This window comes from Meles meles, chromosome 1 (genome assembly GCF_922984935.1).
Source record: "Meles meles chromosome 1, mMelMel3.1 paternal haplotype, whole genome shotgun sequence".
NCBI classification, from domain to species: domain Eukaryota; kingdom Metazoa; phylum Chordata; class Mammalia; order Carnivora; family Mustelidae; genus Meles; species Meles meles.
In genome coordinates, this window is record NC_060066.1 from 216,485,354 (window position 1) to 216,502,079 (window position 16,726).

At 60.3% G+C, this 16,726-nt stretch overlaps 4 protein-coding genes across 16 annotated transcripts; 2 read left to right on the forward strand and 2 right to left on the reverse strand.

Annotated features, from left to right (window-relative positions):
* Positions 1–195: 195 nt before the first annotated feature.
* Positions 196–2,477, reverse strand: TMEM88B (transmembrane protein 88B). Its single transcript, XM_045981214.1, has 2 exons — positions 1,863–2,477; positions 196–881 (listed from the first exon to the last, which is right to left on the reverse strand). Exons 1-2 carry the CDS (start codon positions 2,136–2,138, stop codon positions 621–623), a joined length of 537 nt encoding a protein of 178 aa, XP_045837170.1. The 5' UTR covers positions 2,139–2,477; the 3' UTR covers positions 196–620.
* ANKRD65 (ankyrin repeat domain 65) lies at positions 2,148–8,168 on the forward strand. The gene is made up of 6 exons (XM_045981238.1): positions 2,148–2,269; positions 2,510–2,824; positions 2,972–3,137; positions 3,888–6,288; positions 6,403–6,934; positions 7,368–8,168. The coding sequence occupies exons 4-6, from the start codon at positions 6,038–6,040 to the stop codon at positions 8,076–8,078; spliced, it is 1,494 nt and encodes a 497-aa protein (XP_045837194.1). The 5' UTR covers positions 2,148–2,269; positions 2,510–2,824; positions 2,972–3,137; positions 3,888–6,037; the 3' UTR covers positions 8,079–8,168.
* Positions 8,169–8,215: 47 nt separating this feature from the next.
* LOC123926849 lies at positions 8,216–15,092 on the reverse strand. 13 transcript variants are annotated; one of them, XR_006815324.1, is made up of 5 exons: positions 12,931–13,067; positions 11,840–11,986; positions 9,825–10,040; positions 9,542–9,586; positions 8,924–9,314 (listed from the first exon to the last, which is right to left on the reverse strand). XR_006815324.1 is itself a non-coding variant. In XM_045981156.1 (4 exons), exons 1-4 carry the CDS (start codon positions 13,135–13,137, stop codon positions 8,893–8,895), a joined length of 414 nt encoding a protein of 137 aa, XP_045837112.1. In that variant the 3' UTR covers positions 8,216–8,892. The 13 variants fall into 13 exon arrangements, 6 of the variants coding, with proteins under 6 accessions (XP_045837112.1, XP_045837094.1, XP_045837084.1 ...); XR_006815325.1 differs by having other exon boundaries at positions 8,925–9,155; XM_045981156.1 differs by lacking the exons at positions 8,924–9,314; positions 9,825–10,040 and adding an exon at positions 8,216–8,907 and having other exon boundaries at positions 12,931–13,137.
* MRPL20 (mitochondrial ribosomal protein L20) lies at positions 13,124–16,717 on the forward strand. Its single transcript, XM_045981225.1, has 4 exons — positions 13,124–13,259; positions 13,378–13,488; positions 15,100–15,177; positions 16,339–16,717. The coding sequence occupies exons 1-4, from the start codon at positions 13,173–13,175 to the stop codon at positions 16,510–16,512; spliced, it is 450 nt and encodes a 149-aa protein (XP_045837181.1). The 5' UTR covers positions 13,124–13,172; the 3' UTR covers positions 16,513–16,717.
* The last annotated feature ends 9 nt before the right edge of the window (positions 16,718–16,726 follow it).

Here is a 16,726-nt window from a genome sequence, read left to right on the forward strand (position 1 = left end):
GAAAGAACAATCTACGGGTTTGGACCCCCCCAGAGGGTAAGACATTGTTTCCATCAGGTGTTATAAAGTAACCACGTGGGAAATGCTCCAGGAATCGAAGCAAACAGGAATCTGAAAGTTGAACGTGCGTGAAGAGACGGTCGCGGATGAGATTTGAACAAGAAACAAGTTTAACCTCTAGATACGCTAATAAAATGACGAAATTAAGTGACCGTGTTAATTGGCAGATTAGACTTCACCCAGCAATTAGGGAAACTGGAAGGAGACGAAGAAACTGCCCACAGCGCAGGACAGAGTCCGGGGGCCGGAGACACAGCGAGCGAGCGGGAGGCCCGCCTGGACACACGGCAGCGGGCGTCTCCGCGGCGGGGCGGGGCGCGGCGGGGCGGGGCGGGGCGGGGCGCGGCGGGGCGGCCGTCGGAAGCGCGAACTCGGCTCGGGCGCGTCTGGCGCCACCTCGCGGCCGCCCCACGCGCTGCGCACGGAGCCCCGCGGCTCTCCAGGCGGGAACCGGGACGCACACCCGGAGCGCGCAGGCCCGGGCTCTCTCACGGGGCGGGGCGGAGGCCGGGGGCCCTCCCCGGACTCGGGAGTCTCGGCCCTGGAGAGGCCTCCGGGGCTCACACCCAGGCGCAGAGCGGCTCGTCCCCGTCGGGGTGGCGTCCCACTCGCCCACGGTCGCGGCACCCAGCGCGGCGGCGGGCTCCAGGGCTCCAGGCTGCGGACGGCAGCAGCGCGCGGAGGCGCCGGGCCAGGCGGGCGCGGGCGGCCGAGGCAAGCACGAGCAGCGGAGGCAGCGAGAGGAAGCCGAGGACGATGAGCGCCGCGGAGCCCCGGTCCGAGAGGAGCGCGCGGCACGCGGGGCGGGGAGCCGGCTGGACCTGCGGGCGAGGCGAGCGGTCGGGCGGGGCGGGGAGCGGCCCGGCAGCAGGTGGCCCCGCGGAGGCCTGGGGGCGGGGCCCGGAGGACGGCCGGGGGCGGGGCGGGCGGCCCGGGGGGCGGGGCCGAGGCGGGGCCTGGTGAGGGACCCCAGGCGGGAGCAGACGGACCAGGCGGGGCGCGGGGTCTGTGCGGACCCGAGGGCTGGGACCTGGGCGCGGGTCTGAGGCCTGGCGGAGTGGGGTGGCTGGGGCCGCGTGGGGCCAGGCGTTTCTGAGTCATGGGCGGGAGATCCGGGGCCCAAGCGGCAAACGCCCCGAGTAGGAGTCCCTTGAGGGGAGGCTCAGAAACTTCTTCCCCGGTTCTCTCATCGAGGCTTTCCGCCCGGCTCTGCTTTCCCGGGGCCCTTCCCCACGTGGGCATCGGACCTCGAGCTCCTCCCCGTGCCTCTCCCCACCGTCTTTCCCGCGGCCCCGCCTTCATCCCCCTGCCCCACCCCCCGCTACCTACACGCAGGCCCCTTCCTTAGACCAAGCCGTAGCCCATTCCGCACGGGGAAATCCAGCCCAAGGGCAGGAGGGTCTCCTAGTAGCTGTGGGGACGGGTAGGGGCGGTGCCCTGGAGAGTTTTGGCCATATCTTCACCTTCTCTTTCTGGAACCCCCCTCCTCTTCCCACCATGCCCAGCTGTCCAGGCCCTGGTGGCCCTTGGTACAAGGCTAGGGGCCTCCCAAGGGGAGGGAGCTGTCCGCTCCAGTGACAAACAAAAGCCCTTTTTCTGTGGCTGCCTGGGGGGGGGGGGGTGCCTGGCAGAAGAAGGGGCTTTCCAGGGAGGGGCACATGTGTCTCTGGGACAAGGGGGCCATGCTGAAAGGGCGAGACTCACCTACAGCCCAGGGCCCTGCAGTTCTGCACGAACCCCTCCCCCCCCAGTCCCAAGGGCCCCAGCCAGCCTCCACCCTGCCCAGGAAGGGCTTAGCTCACCCTCGAGTGGCACAGGAATCCCAGGTACACGATGGCAGCCGCAGGCAGCAGCACGAGCAGGAACAGTGTCGAAGGCAGCAGCAGCTGCAGCAGGAGCCCCGCCAGGGCCTGACCAGGCAGCGACAGGGTCCCCAAGCCATGGACAGCCAGGCCTACCCATCCTGGGGACATCGGGGCTGAGGCCTGGCGGTCAGGAAGTCCTCCTGGCAGCATGGGCGCCGTGTCAGAAGTGCCCCCTCCCTCATCCTCCTCCATCTCCTTCTCCTGGTCACTCATGCTTTCCCAGACAGCAGGCCTGGCAGATTCCCAGCCGTAGTCAGACAGCGGGACCTGGTCCCCAGGTCAGACTCCCACCCAGAGGCCAGCGACCATGGTGGATCCAGATGGAGGACGGCGCCCTGGCCCAGGTAGGCCCGGCTCTGACCATCAGTCTCCAGGGCCACACCACTGCCTCAGTTTCCCCTGCTGCCAGGCTGGGCCTCTCTCTGCCAGGCAGCTGCGGCTCCAGCCCTGGCTAGTGTCCCCAGCCAGCTCCTGTGTGCTCTGGTCAGGGCTCTCACAGCTGTCCTAGCCCTGGGGCCCTCCTTCCTCCCGGGCCCGCCCTCTCCCTGCTTCCAGCTCCCCCACACAACGACTTCATTTCATAGGTCGTGACTCTGACAGCGGCCCCATCGGCGGCTGCTGGATCGAGGTGGCCACACACTGCATTTCCGGCCTTCGCCCCTGCTGCTGCTCTCATCCTAGGCCTGGCCTCCCTCAGCCTCAGTCAAACAGGGGGAACACTGGGTGCCCAGGCTGTGGGGCTGCTGAGAGGCCACGTGAGCAATGCACGTGAACCGCTCAGTGGAGGACCCAGCATACAGCAGGTGCTGAAGACAGAGGCCACAAATACAAGCGTCCTTTGTGTTGGAGTCTCATCCGTCCTGAAGACGGAGAGAGCGTGCATTCCATGATTTCAGCAGGTGAGAAAGCCTTCCCTGACCTTCCGTAAACCCCAACTTATTTCCCCAAATATCACTGAAATGCTCTTAACTCCCAACAGACATTGGGTTTTTCTTGCATAGCACGCGACATTTTATTTTTTTTATTTTTTATTTTTTTTGTTTAAGATTTTATTTGGCAAGAGGGCAACAGAAGCAGACTTGGTGGAGGGAGAAACAGGCTTGCCTGCTGGGCAGGAAAACCAGCTCTTTACCAAGACCCCGGGTCATCCTGAAGGTGGAGGCTGACGCCGAGGACTGAGCCACCCAGGCGTCCCAGAGGCCTTTACACCAGGTGAAGCAGCATGCTTTGGATCTTACCAGAGAGATAGTATAGGACGAACAGAGAAGTCTGCAGAAATGTCGGCCAACTGGAAAGGCGCACCTTTGAAACGGAGGCAAAGTCAGAGAGGTCGGTCCTAGGCTTTACTAAAAGCTGCTGAGGATCAGATTACGGAAAAAAAAAAGCTGCAAAACTGCCCCATGAAGCTGGAGAAGTGGGCAGGACAGACGGACGCGGGCTGTGGGGACAGCTGGGCTGGAGGCCGAGGCTCAGACCCGGGTCTGGAGGGAGGAGGCTGGAGAAAGCATGGATGCCACGTTGAGTGCATTCACCAAAGGCCCTTGATTCCCAGTCGGTCCCAAGAATGCAACTGCTTTCCTCAGACAAGGGAGCACGCGGCGTTTTATTTAATTTTTTTTAAAGATTTACTTATTTGACAGACAGAGATCACAAATAGGCAGAGAGGCAGGCAGAGAGAGAAGGGGAAGCAGGCTCCCTGCTGAGCAGAAAGCCAGATAGGGGGCTTGATCCCAGGACTCTGGGATCATGACCTGAGCTGAAGGCAGAGGCTTTAACCCACTGAGCCACCCAGGCTCCCCTCATCCGGCATTTTAAACAGCACTTACCTAACTAGCTGACAGCGGGAGTAGCTTGCCTGCCAGCTGAATGAACGAGCTGGAGGGCATCAGATAAGGGCTTCCTCGCACGCCTTCCTCACCATGGGCTCTATTGCTATCCAACTTTTCCTCTGACGCTTTCCAGCACGTGAATTCCCTGCAGACACATCCACATGCGGGGCTAAGGCAGGCCCCAGTGAGGAGGTGAGCAGAGGCTCCCTGCAGCCCACGCTAAGCCCTGTTGCCCAACACACACATGTGCGTGCAGCTGAATTACTTTCCCAGGTACACACGTATCCAGATCTTATATTAGCTGTTTATTTATTCAGATACAAATAATTTAAGGTAGAAGACGGTGCAAATGATAATGTTCAGAAGCAGAGTTTGGGTGGAGAGGGTACCTGTCTGCTTCTCATAAGCTCTCGCCTCTGCTCACGTCCCTCTTGCATTCATTCACTCACGGAGCAAACACTTGCCGAGCTCCCTCAGTGTGCCATGACTGCTCTAGGCTCTGTGGACCCAGTGGTAAAGGAGGCCAATGTGGGCCTCTGCTTTGTAGGGAACAGCTCTGTGTGGGGGTCCCGGCAGGCCCGCGTGAATCCATACCTGAGTGAACGGCAGGGCTCTGGGCTATGGCAGAAGGCGGGCGGACCAGCCATGCCCCCGGCTCCCACGGGTGTCCGCCTTCAGGAAGGGCAGGTTCTAGGCTTCCCTGGCTCTTGGGGGTGGTGGTGGTGGTGAGATTTTCCACCAGGCCTCCCAGGGGTCAGCGAAACACGGAAGTAGCTTTTTGGGAAGAGCCCTCCTGTCCCCCCCACCCCTCCAGCTCACCCCCTCACCCCCTGCCATTTGTCAAGGGAAGCAGAGAACACACAGCTTTGATCTCTTGATTTTGCTGGCTGCTTAGGTGGTAAACTATGACCTGAGCCGAAGGCGGGCGCCTAGCTGACTTAGCCACCCGGGCACCCCGGGGGAGGTGACATTTGACCAGAGTCCCTGAGGCTCATGGGATAGAGTCCATGCAACTTGAGGGGTGAGATGGGGCCACTCAGCCCCTTGCCAGAGATCCACCCTTTGGATCTGGCACCTGGAAAGGCTGCTCTCAGGGTCAGGGGGAGGGGAAATGGCAGTGTTCTGCTGCTGCCCTAGAGCAGGAGCTGGGGCCTGGGGTGTGACAAGGCAGGGCCTTGAGGACACCTCATTCGTGGCAGTGTGTGCAGCGACTGGGGACTCAGGGGCCTGGGAAAGACACGACCCCCCTGCCCCAAGCCATGTTGCCTCCCAGTGGACAGCCAAAAGAGGCAGCTGGGCTATACCGCCCTCTCCTGTCCAGGGTCTGGACAGGTGGCCTTACCCAGGGACTGGGGATGATGAGGTACTCTCGGAGTCAGGGCCCCCGAATCAAGGTGACCAGTCGTGGAGGCCTTACTCAGGCCCTCTCCTGAAGCACCACTTCCCATCCTCTGGACTTGACTCGCCTAATAATCCTTTGTCTGACTCCCTCCTTCTAGAGTCCAGGCAGGGCTCTGCCCCTTTCACAGCCTCTGCTGAGTTGCCTCAACCCTCAAGGGGCTTCCTACTCCCCACAGTGTCATCCAGGCTGCTTGGTCGGTCTTCTATCCCCGCGTGGCCTCTGCGTGGGGGGAGGGGTCCCACTTACTCTGTTCACCTCCCCAGCCTGGAATCGGGAGAGAAGCCAAGCTCTAGCCGCAGAGGTGGTCTTCGCCAGCAGAGAGGGGAGTGGGGGGAGGAGCAGGGCCTGAGGGAGGGACCCGAGGGAGGCACGTGGGTGCTTCTTGGGGGCAAGTTGTAGCACAGCGAAGGCCGTGGGCCTGTTTTGGCCTGCCCGGCCTTTGTCTCCCAGGACGGAGGGGGAGCCGAGAGCCCTGGCAGGGGCTGGGGCAGGGCGCTGCCGGCCCACACGGTGTGTCTCCCGAAGTTGCTGGGTAAACAGTGCCGAGAAGCGACCTGTTGCCGGCCCAGGAGACCACAGTGCGTCCCCACCTACAGGGCAGCCCCAGCCTCCCGGCTTCTGGCGGAGGCAGCGCACCCCCACGCTTTCCGGAGGAGTGTCACGAGAGGGCTACCGGGCCGTGGCTTGCCTGGGAACCGCGTGGAGAGGACCCCAACTGGAGGACAGAGCCCAGGGTGGACCCCCTCTAGGGGAAACAGGGAGTTAAACCCTTCAGAAGGCTAAGTGGTAGTCTGGTCCCCTGGGGAGACGATGGGGGGTCGGGGAGTTCATATTGGGCTGGGGACACACGGGCTGGGGATGGCCAGTGGCCTCCAGTAACCATGAGGGATTCCTGTTCTTCACAGATGGACGCCGGGAGCTCCCCGCCAGGGGAGCAAGACGTGACCGTGACCGTGGCCGAGGCTGCGCAGGAACTTCGGTGGGTGGAGCTGGGCTCCGAGGAGGCTCTGGGAGCCGGGACAGAAGGTCCCGGGGCCCCGCAAGCCGGGGGGCGCCTGCTGCAAGCCGTGTGGCAGGGTCATCTGGGCCTGGCTACAAAGCTGCTGCGTCAAGGGGCCAGTGTGGAGGAGAGGTGAGCCCCGGGCGGGGTTGGCAGGGGTCCCTTCTCTGGGCAGGGCGGCGGCAAGGGCGCTTCCACCTGCGCCCCTGCTCCCGTGCATGCCCCCCCCCCCCCGGCTGCCCACAGGGACCACACGGGCAGGACCCCGCTCCACCTGGCCGTGCTGCGCGGCCACGTGCCCCTGGTGCGTCTCCTGCTGCGGCGCGGGGCGGCGGTGGCGGCTGCCGACCGGGCGGGGCGCACACCTCTCCACGAGGCCGCCTGGCACGGGCACTCGCGGGTGGCCGAGCTCCTTCTGCGGCGCGGGGCCCCCGCGGCGGCGCGCTCGGGGGCCGGTCTCACGCCGCTGCACTGGGCCGCGGCGCTGGGCCGCACGCTGCTGGCGGGGCGCCTGCTGCACGAGTCGGGACCGGGCCCCGCGGCGGCGGACGCGCGCGGCTGGACCGCGGCGCACTGGGCGGCGGCGGGCGGGCGGCTGCCGGTGCTGGAGCTGCTGGCGGCGGAGGGCGCGGGCCTGGACGGGGCCCTGACCGTGGCGGCCGCGGCCGGGCGCACGGCTGCGCTCCGCCTCCTCCTGGCGCGCGGGGCACGGGTGGACGCCCGGGACGGCGTGGGGACCGCGGCGCTCGGCGTAGCGGCGAGCCTGGGCCGCAGGCAGGTACGGCTGGGCCGGGCGGGCTCCTCCGCCGGGTGGAGCGGCGCGGGAGGGAGGGAGGGCGGCCTCGCCGTTCCTAACCTCTCTTGGGAGGCCGGTGAGGATGCCTGGCCCGGCATTCGGACTTCCTCCTGGTGACTGGCAGCAACAAAACGGAGCGAGCACCAGGGATGTCCTGGAGTCCAGCAGCCCCCCCCCCCCCCCCCCCCCCCCCGCCTCGCCCCCGGCAGGCGGCAGGGAGGCCGCGGGCTTAGTCTTGGACTTTGTAGAGGATGAAGGAGGAGCCCTCCAGGACGGCAGAGGTGCTGGCCCATCGTCACCCAACGGGGAAGCAGCACTGGGGAAGCAGCACTGGGGAAGCAGCTGTTGGGTGGGGGAGGCCAGATGAGATGTGGGTCAGGGCCAGCATCTGCCCTCTCCTTCCCTCCTCTTCTAGGACATGGAGGTGCTGCTTGACCACGGGGCAGACCCCAGCCTCAAGGACAGGCACAGTCGCTCTGCACTCCACAGGGCTGCTGCCGGGGGACACCTGCCCGCTGCCCAGCTGCTAGCAGCCTGGGGAGCAGAGGTGGATGCTTGCGACTCCCTGGGCCTCACACCCCTACACCACGCTGCTCGGGGAGGCCACGCAGAGGTCACCAGCCACCTCCTAGACAGGGGAGCGCAGGTCAATGCTGCTGGGTGGCTCCACAAGACCCCACTTCACCTTGCCATGGAGCATGGCCATGGCCCCACTGCAGAGCTTTTGCTGAGCCGAGGGGCTAGCCCCACCCTAAGGACACGATGGGGTGAAGCGGTCCAGGACCTGCTGTCCGAGGGGGCCTGCCCCGGCCACTGCCCACCCTTTGCGGAGAGCAGCAATGGGAGGGGCACAGAGCCGCAGAGGCCCCGAGCTGGACAGAAGTCCTCCGGCTCCCCCAGTCTTCGGAGTGGGCCAGTTCCTCTCTTCTGGGCTGAGGCTGCCTGCCTGCCTGAGGGGAAGACAGCAGAGAGGTTCCCAGAAGAGAAGGGGGGCAGTGACTTGAGCTCCGGTAATGGACCTTGGACTGCTCCGCCCTGGGATCACGTCTCCCCTGCAGCTGCGGCCTCCTCCACACTCTGCTTTAGCAGAGACTGGGCCGTGGCAACAGACTTGACTGAAACCTGAGTCTCCTGTGTCCACCATGGGGTTGTCTCCCTCAGCGGCTCTGGCTGTGACATGGGGACGTTCTTCCTGCGTTTCGTTGTATCTGGTATTTGCCTGAGAGAGAGTGTGTGTGAGAGCGAGCGAGCGAGCCCGAGAGGGGAGAGGGTTAGAGGGAGAAGCAGACCCCCTGCCGAGCAGGGAGCCCGATGCGGGACCCCATTCCAGGACTCCGGGATCATGACTAACGAAGGTAGTTGCTCAACCCATTGAGCCCCCAGGTGCCGTGTTGGCATCTCTATCACAGGGCTGAACTGGCGGCCGCAGGTGTTCACATCCCCCGTGATGCAGGGCCGCTCTCGGAACTGCCGTCTTCCCTCACACACCCAGCTGATCCTCCCCCATCCTAAATTATCTGAGGTCAGGTACCAGACGACAGGGACGGGCACTATGCACCAAGGACCACTGGGATTCTCGGACAAGCCAAGACAAGCTGTTTCCCTTGCCCTGCCTTATCTTCCCTGTGGGACCCCAACAGAGGCTCTGGCCCGAGCTTTTTGGTCCTTCTTGCTTCTGGCTCCAGAGGACACCGGTCCCTCTCTGCACGGCGCGTCCTCTCCTCGCAGGCAGTGCAGGTGGTCAGGAACGTTCTTCGGTGATGTCAGCCTCTCCCTGTCCTCGCTCAGCCATCTCTGTACGTGAAAACTGCCGTGGCGCAACTGAATCAGGAACGGGCGTCTCCTGTGGCCCGCCTCCGGGTCCTCACAGAAAATCACCATATTCAACTGAAAACCATAGTTTTTCTGAGAGAACAGCTTTACGGGATGGGTTTCATTTTTCAAAAGCGCGCCTTCTGCCAAATTTAAAAAAAAAAGATTTTATTTATTTATTCCTGAGAGACAGAGAGAGGGAGGCAGAGGGAGAAGCAGGCTCCCCACTGAGCAGGAAGCCAAACGAGTTGTGCCAAATTAGCAACACGGCCCACAGGCCACGGGAATGCGTGGATTTCCACCCAGGGTAACAGGAAGCCTTGCAGGAGTCTGTGTGAATGTGGCATGGTCTGGTCTGCTTGGAACTGGCCGAACACACAGCGGATGGCTCCTGACGGAAGGAGGGACAGGGAAGCCGGTGAGATGGCGGCACCTTAGCAGCAGGGGTTGGGACAAGCGGGCAGAACCAGGCTGATGGTGTGGGCAGAGTCCCCTGGACGTGTTGATGGGCTGGACGTGGGAGGCCAGGTGCGAGGGGTTACAGTGATTCCTAGTGAGACGGAGGCCTGAGTCGGGGGTTGGTGACAGACCATTTACTCCGTGGGGAGAGCAGACTCGGAGGGGACGACAAGGGGAAAAGGTGAGGGCTGGAGCGACATCTCTGGGGCCCTCGCCGAGAACGGTCTGCGGACGTGCAGGATGGCCCCACACCTGGCTGGCCGGCACAGCCCATGGGCTCTACCTTCAGGGCACGCCCAGCACCCAAGTGCCTCTCACCTCCTCCACTGGGTCTGCTGTGGCCCACACCACCGTCGGCCTCACCTGGAACATAATGTTGCCACGGTCCAGCCAGCTCCCAGCCCAACGGGTGTCCCTGCCGGAGCCCTGGCCTCCCCCCAGTCCTCCCAAAACAGGAGCTAGCAGCTCATTTAAAAAGTTGGTGGTACCACGCTCCCGCTCCGAATGTGCCCACTGCCTCCTTTCATGAAAGAAGAACCAAATGTGGGACACTGTATTGCTCAGATGCCCCGGGGACCTCACCCAGCTCACATGCTCCCACCTGGGATCTCCATGTGGCTCCTTTGAAGATCAGTAACAGGAAGCCTCATACAACGCAGCTGGGAGGCTCAGGGCAGAGGGCGCCCTCCGGCCCCACCACTCATCAACCGCTGACCCAACGAGAAGAGGGACTCTGCGAGCGGGTGTTACTTCCACGACCCCAGCAGGAGGAAGAGAGGCTTTCCTTGTCCGCCCAGCAACAGTCCAGCCAATGAGACTGTCCAATGGGAGACAGCCATAATTCAGCCAGCGAGAGACTTTCACAGCCCAGCCAAAGAGAGGGGCACCCGGGTGGTTCACTCGGTGAAGCCTCTGCCTTGGGCTCAGGTCATGATGCCAGGGTCCTGGGATGGAGCTCCACATCCGGGTCCCTGCTCAGGGGGAAGCCTACTTGTCCCCCATCCCCTACTGTCCACCCCCCCTACTTTTCACCCCCACCCCCGCTGTGACCTTTCTCTTAAATAAAAAATCTTTAATAAAAGAGACAGCCACAATTTAGCCTATAAGAAGTCACTATATTTCAAACTCTCAGTTTACTCTAGTTGACTTTTTGTTTGCAACACCCCCTCCCAACTCCTTGTTTTCCTTTATAAAAATCCTCCCTTGGTTGTTCTCCTGGTATTGGAGAAGCTGGCTTGTCCTGGATTGCAATTCTCTTATTTTAAAGAAATTTTTATTTATTTATTTATTTTTTAAAGAAATTTTTAAAAAAGATTTTATTTATTTGACAGACAGAGAGATAGATCACAAGTAGGCAGAGAGAGAGGGAGAGAGGGGGAAGCAGGCTCCCTGCTGAGCAGAGAGGCCCGATGCAGGGCTTGACCCCAGGACCCTGGGATCATGACCCAAACTGAAGGCAGAGGCTTCACCGCTGAGCTGCCGGGGCGCTCGTGGCAGTTTTATTTGTAATGTTAACACTCCCACCTGGAACTGGAGTCCGTGTCTCTGCCCCTCGACACTGAGTGAACTTTTGTGACTATTTGGGCTGCTGAAATGACGCTGTGTGGCTCTCCAGGGTGAGCCAAGAAGGCATAAGGCACCCATATCACATCGCCACCGTGTAGGCAATGACTGCCCTGAAGCCACCACGTAGCGAGGAAGCCTGAATGCAGCACGCACCCGTCTCTGAGGCTCAGCGGCCCACGGGACTCTCATCTGCCTCACTCCCACCACACTGGCTGTTTTCCTGTTCCTGACCACACCGGGTGTGCTCCTGCCCTAGTCCTCTGCACTGGCCGGCTCCTCTGCCTGCCGCTCTACCCACACAGACACCAGCCTGTGCCTCGGCCCATTCTTCATTCACCGCCGCACTCACTGCGCGTGAACACTGCTTAAACTGTGCCCCCGAAAGAGAAAGCTCTTCTTCAGACAAAATGCCAGAAATATGGGAAGATTGATGGGGTCAGAAAATCAACGAATGAATGCCGATTTGCCAAGAAATGGGATATGTATGTTGTCTCAGAGCGTGGTGGCCCTGGAGGGGTGCTGCTTCCCCGTTCCAGACTGCGCTCATCATTCAGGTTCAAGTCTGCCCCAGCACCTCTCAGTGGACAGTATGCTTCTCCTGGTGGCCCCTGACACAGGCTGAGCACGCCAAGTTACTGGGGTCTCCCATTTCCACTCAACACAAGGCATCCCTAATAGCAGTGTTTGCTCACAACTACTATGTTGGGTTGACGTGTTCTCTGACCTGCATCCTCTCTGAGGCCCTCCCTGTCTGATCCGGATTCCTCTCTCTCTCTCTCTTTTTTTAAAGCTTTTATTTACTTGACACTGAGAGCATCCAGACCACAAGCAGGGGGAGAGGCAGAGGAAGAGGGAGAAGCAGTCTCCCTGCTGAGCTCCATCCCTGGACCAGAGATCACCCCCTGAGCGGAAGGCAGATGCTCAGCAGACGGAGCACCTGGTGCCCCTGCTTCCTCCGTCTCAACAAGGTACCTCCGCACTCCTCCATCTCCGGGTCCGCTTACAGGAAATCCTTACTGAGCACAAAGCATTTCTCTGCAAGATACTTACGACGTACAAGCAGAAAAAAGGTGGAGAAGCCTGGTAAACAGAACCTTGAACCAAGTGGTCAAAGCTGCAGCACCCACGCTGGGACACTCTGCACGACAAGGACAGGATAATTTCTGTAGTATTCTGCCAAAAACGTGTAGCCAGACTCTAATGAGGAAACATCAGATTCAAATTCAGACATCCTACAAAATAACTAATCTGTACCCTTCAAGAATGCTGGGATCAAGAAAGAAAAAAATGAGGACTGGAGCGCCTGGGTGGCTCCGTGGGTTTAGATTCTGCCTTCGGCTCACGGCATGGTCTCAGGGTCCTGGGATCGAGTCCCCCATCGGACTCTCTGCTCAGTGGAGAGCCTGCTTCCCCCGACCCCCTACCTGCCTCTCTGCCTCCGTGATTTCTCTGTGTTAAATAAAATCTTTTTTTTTAAGAGAATTAAACTCAAAATCAAAATTAAATGCAGTACATGATCCTAGACAGGGAAGAGACCAATAAAGGATATTCAACAGGGCACCTAGCTGGCTCAATCAGTGGAGTGTGCGACTCTCATTTATATTTTACTTACTTTTAAGATTTTTTTACCATCTGAGGGATTCGGTTTTCGGGTAAGTGCTGCTGAAGTGAGCACGCGTCCTGATCATTTCCTTTTTCTTTCTTTTTCTAAGATTTATTTATTTATCTGACAGACAGAGAGCACAAGCAGCAGAGAGGCGGACGGGGCGGGGGGAGCAGGTTCCCCGCTGAGCAGAGAGCCCGGTGCGGGTGACCCCAGAACGCTGAGACCAGGACCCGAGCCGAAGACAGAGGCTTCACCCGAGCCCCCCAGGCGCCCCCTGACCATTTTCAAGTGCACGGTTCCAGGGTGCTCGGCACCGTCCCACGCTCAGGCTCAGCACAGCCGCAGAGCCTTCCCGCCCCGCCGGCACCCCGCGCCCACGGGCGGCCGCGCCCCCTACCCCCGCGGCCCCCCCACGCAGACCCCGCCCCCCCGCCCGCGGACCCCGCCTCCCGCCGGCTTCCGTCGGCGGGCCCGCCCGCTCTGCGCGTCCCGGACGAGCAGGGCCGTTGGCGTCCATCTTCCTCGCCGTACCCACCGCTCCGGACCGGCGACTCTCTCCAGACTGCGAGCCCCGCCGCCGCAGGAGCAGCCAGCCGCCGGCGCGGGGGGAGGGCGCTCCGCCGCAGCCCACCGAGCCCCAAGCCTCGGAGCAGCCGCGCAAGGAACCCCGCCCAGAACGCCCTTCACCCCGGAAGTCCCCGCCGGGCCGCTGACCCGGATGCACTCGGGCGGCGCGGCGCATGCGCGGCTGGGCGGAGCCGCCGGCCCGCGGGCGCCATGGTGTTCCTCACCGCGCGGCTCTGGCTGCGGAGCCGGCTCACTGACCGCTGCTGGCGCGTACAGGAGGTGCTGCGGCATGCGCGGGTGAGTCGGCCGCGCACGCCCCGCGTCCCCCCGCGTCCCCCCCCGGCCCGGAGCCCGCACACGGGGCGCGGAGCCTGCGGGGCGCGCTGACCACCCTCCTCTCCCGCCCTTGACCCAGCACTTCCGCGGAAGGAAGAACCGGTGCTACCGGCTGGCGGTGCGGGCGGTGACCAGAGCGTTTGTGAAATGCACAAAAGCGCGGAGACTGAAGAAGAGGAACATGAGGACAGTAAGCGCGACGGCCGCTCCCACCCCCCGTCCCCCGGGTCCCGACCCGCTCCGGCCCCCCTCTCGGGGGAGGGCTTCTCCGTCGGCACCGCCTCGGTTCCCGTGGTCTCCCCCAACCCCAGCCCCAGCTCTTGGTCCTCTCACTTCACGTCCGAAACCGCCGCCGGTTCTGCCCGCTCCGCGGACGGCCCGCGGTGGCTTCCCGTGCACACCCTTCACGCAAGCGACCCCCGCCGGCCTCGGGTGCAAACATCGGCCGAACGAATAAGGACGGGGGGTATCTGACCCCGCCTTAAAAATACGTACTTATTTACTTGGCGGAGTACAGTAGGGGAGCAGCAGGAGAGGGAGAGGGGAGCAGGCTCTCGCTGAGCGGGGAGCTCGGTGTGGCGCTCGATCCCAGGACCCTGGGGTCACGACCTGAGTGGAAGGCAGACGCTTACCCCACTGAGCCACGCAGGCGCCGTAGTTTTGACCCTTTAAAGTCAGAAATGCCTCACTGCCTGTCGACCAGGGTCACCGCATGAGAAACTGTCCCTGTGCACGGTGGTCTCGTGCGCAGGAGGGGCCTCTGCCTCCCAGCTCTGTTCTTCAAGCCTTCCATGGTGGTGCAGCTCCCCGCGCCGCTCCGGGTCTGGTCGGCCCGCGCGCGCATGGACGACCTGTGAGCAGTGTCCCGCAGCACGTGTTTGCTGCTGTTGGGAGCAGAGGACCTCGGGGTGGGCTGGGGTCCCGGTACCACTGCGGCCTCAGGTGAGAGCGCATTAGCAATGCCGATTCTCGGGCCCCACGACTGAGTCGGAAACTCGGCGGGGGGAGGGGCCGGCTAGAAATCTGTTTTAACAAACTTCTGATTCTCGTGCGTGTCCAACGTTTAGAACCCCTGAAGGAGAAAAGGGACTTGAGTACTGTCTTAAGATTGAGAAAATAATGGCTGAAGAGTCCAACCCCTTACTTCTAAGATTTTATTTTTTAAAGTCATCTCTACAGTGTGAGGTCTGAATGCACAACCTCCAGAGTTGCACGCTCCACCAGCTGAGCCCATCAGGCCCCCCATAATGCACCCCCTTGTTTAACAGACCGCATCTACTCAGAAGCTTCCGTGTCACTCCGACTTACCCTCCCAGATTATTCTTGATTTCTGTGCAGTTTTCAGGCTTTTTGCTGTGCCTTGAGCTTACCCTCCTACTCCTTGCCAGGAAGGTTCTCATGATGCCTCCCCTCCCCTCCCACTTTCCCGTCAAGACCGTGCGAAGCGTCCACCTCAAGTTTTCCATCCCCACCTGGTTGCGCTGGTCTCAGTGGCTGCTCTGCTTCATCCACTTGGGTCCTTTCTGCACTGAACTGTCGGCCACAGAGTCTTTTGCCCACTTTTATATTCTCAGGGTCTGAGAAATGCTTTAAGGCATGTGATTTTCCTACTTATTTAGAAGGCAGAGGGCATTTGAATGAAGGGCATCAACTTTGCTAACTGTACTGAAGGCTAGTGTGCATGGAGAGAAATCACTGACCGTTCTGTTTGCTTTTGCAAAAAAGAGCTTGACTTTTACTTGACTCGGAACCTTTGCCGGGAGGTGTGGACATAATGCACATCTAGGTTTTCTTCTTTCAGCTCTGGATTCATCGAATTACAGCTGCCTCCCAGGAACATGGCCTGAAGTACCCAGCATTCATTGTCAATTTAATTAAGGTACGGTTGAGGATGTGGTCTTGTTGAGATGTTGAAATCGACTGAAAGCGGTCCAGTACAACAGGCTGTGGAGTGTTGGCTCCTTGGCATGTTCTCAAGGTGGAGCTGTGGCAGGTTCAGGGACCCATCACAGTCGCTTTGCCCTTGCCTCGCTGGTAGCAGAATTGGAAATAGGGCAGTGAGCCCTAACCAGGACATGAGCCCTTGTTCCCCATCAAGAGAAAAGGGGCGGAAAACTTGGCTTGACCTTTAAAATGTCATTTCAGAGTTTTGCACTGAAAGATTTCTGATGAGGTAGCAGATGAAGGTGAAACTCAGACAGGGCGACTGTCTTGGACAGGAGAGATTAAGCATGTGTCACAAAATTTTGGTTAAATTGTTGAATCTGGTGTTTACGCGAATCCCTCTGCTTTTGTGTGCATTTTAAGTTTTTCTTAAGAAGGGGAACGGGTGTCGTGCTCCTCGCCCGTGCCACGTCCTGTCTGGTACTTTGCCAGTGTCCTCATGCATGGCGGCATCATTGTACCCAGGAGCCCCAGGCTCTGAAGAGCAGGCCTTGCCCCAGGTGGTAGAGCAGGAACCACCCCTGCACAGTTACGGTTCACTCGCAGGATCATCCTACCTTTTGCTTTTCACGTTCATCCGTTTTTGGAAGTCACATGTAGTTTTACTTGATGGATGATCTGGTGCCGTTCCCTCGTGAGAGTCCAGAGTACCTGCTCTTGTTCCTCACTCCTCTGCCGGCATCTCGTTTTGTTGTTTCTACAAGGGGGATTGTGATTTCCTCTTTGAAGCTGCCTTAAAGGTTTCCCAGGCCAGCAGTCCTAGTTCTGTCTGGGTGACTGATGATGGAACGTTGACCCTAACAAGGCTCTTAGGGTCCCCCAGGACCAGATGCCCGCATCCTTGCTCGTGGGATGTCACCTCTTGCGGGATGCCTTTCCCTTGTCTCCCTTCAGCGTCCTGCTGATATATTTGCCACAGGCTCTCCACCTCCCCGGAGAGCCCATGTGTCCCAGGAGGGCAGAGACTGCCCTGGAGGGGTGCTCAGCAGAGATGCTTCTGGCTGACTCAAACCATAGGACTCTTGGCTGCATTCAGTCTTGTTGCTTTTCACAGAAACACATTTCTGATGCTGACACAGGCTGATATTCTTCCCAGTGCCAGGTGGAGCTCAACAGGAAAGTACTTGCGGATCTGGCCATCTATGAACCAAAGACTTTTAAATCTTTGGCTGCTTTGGCCAAAACAAGGCGACAGGAAGGATTTGCTGCTGCGCTGGGGGACGGGAAAGAGCCTGAAGGCGTATTTTCCAGAGTGGTGCAGCATCACTGACGGGGCCTCCGACACCACCTGCCCTTTGCAGCTGAGCGTCTTAGGAAGTTTTCTTTTCCCATCACAGTAATTAAAATAGGGGCTAAAAATCATTTGTCACCAGTGTGTGTTATCACCAATTACGAATTTACATTTTAATAATGGGTGTAAGAGAAAAGCCCCTTTTCCCTCACTGTGACAGATCTATAAATCTTACAGATTGTACAAATAAAGT

What these genes read in the sequence shown, in the direction of transcription:
- TMEM88B (XM_045981214.1), bottom strand. Translation starts at nt 2,138, where the DNA reads ATGAGTGACCAGGAGAAGGAGATGGAGGAGGATGAGGGAGGGGGCACT. An exon ending in GATTCCTGTGCCACTCGAGG is followed by an intron (nt 882 to 1,862) that starts GTGAGCTAAGCC and finishes CCTCGCCCGCAG; the next exon opens with GTCCAGCCGGCTCCCCGCCC.
- LOC123926849 (XM_045981128.1), bottom strand. Translation starts at nt 13,137, where the DNA reads ATGCGCCGCGCCGCCCGAGTGCATCCGGGTCAGCGGCCCGGCGGGGAC. An exon ending in CTTTTTTCTGCTTGTACGTC is followed by an intron (nt 9,587 to 11,839) that starts GTAAGTATCTTG and finishes ATTATGTTCCAG; the next exon opens with GTGAGGCCGACGGTGGTGTG. An exon ending in CAGCAGACCCAGTGGAGGAG is followed by an intron (nt 9,156 to 9,541) that starts GTGAGAGGCACT and finishes TCCTTCCGTCAG; the next exon opens with GAGCCATCCGCTGTGTGTTC.
- MRPL20 (XM_045981225.1), top strand. Translation starts at nt 13,173, where the DNA reads ATGGTGTTCCTCACCGCGCGGCTCTGGCTGCGGAGCCGGCTCACTGAC. An exon ending in AGAAGAGGAACATGAGGACA is followed by an intron (nt 13,489 to 15,099) that starts GTAAGCGCGACG and finishes TTCTTCTTTCAG; the next exon opens with CTCTGGATTCATCGAATTAC. An exon ending in TCATTGTCAATTTAATTAAG is followed by an intron (nt 15,178 to 16,338) that starts GTACGGTTGAGG and finishes TATTCTTCCCAG; the next exon opens with TGCCAGGTGGAGCTCAACAG.
- ANKRD65 (XM_045981238.1), top strand. Translation starts at nt 6,038, where the DNA reads ATGAGGGATTCCTGTTCTTCACAGATGGACGCCGGGAGCTCCCCGCCA. An exon ending in GGGGCCAGTGTGGAGGAGAG is followed by an intron (nt 6,289 to 6,402) that starts GTGAGCCCCGGG and finishes GGCTGCCCACAG; the next exon opens with GGACCACACGGGCAGGACCC. An exon ending in CGAGCCTGGGCCGCAGGCAG is followed by an intron (nt 6,935 to 7,367) that starts GTACGGCTGGGC and finishes CTCCTCTTCTAG; the next exon opens with GACATGGAGGTGCTGCTTGA.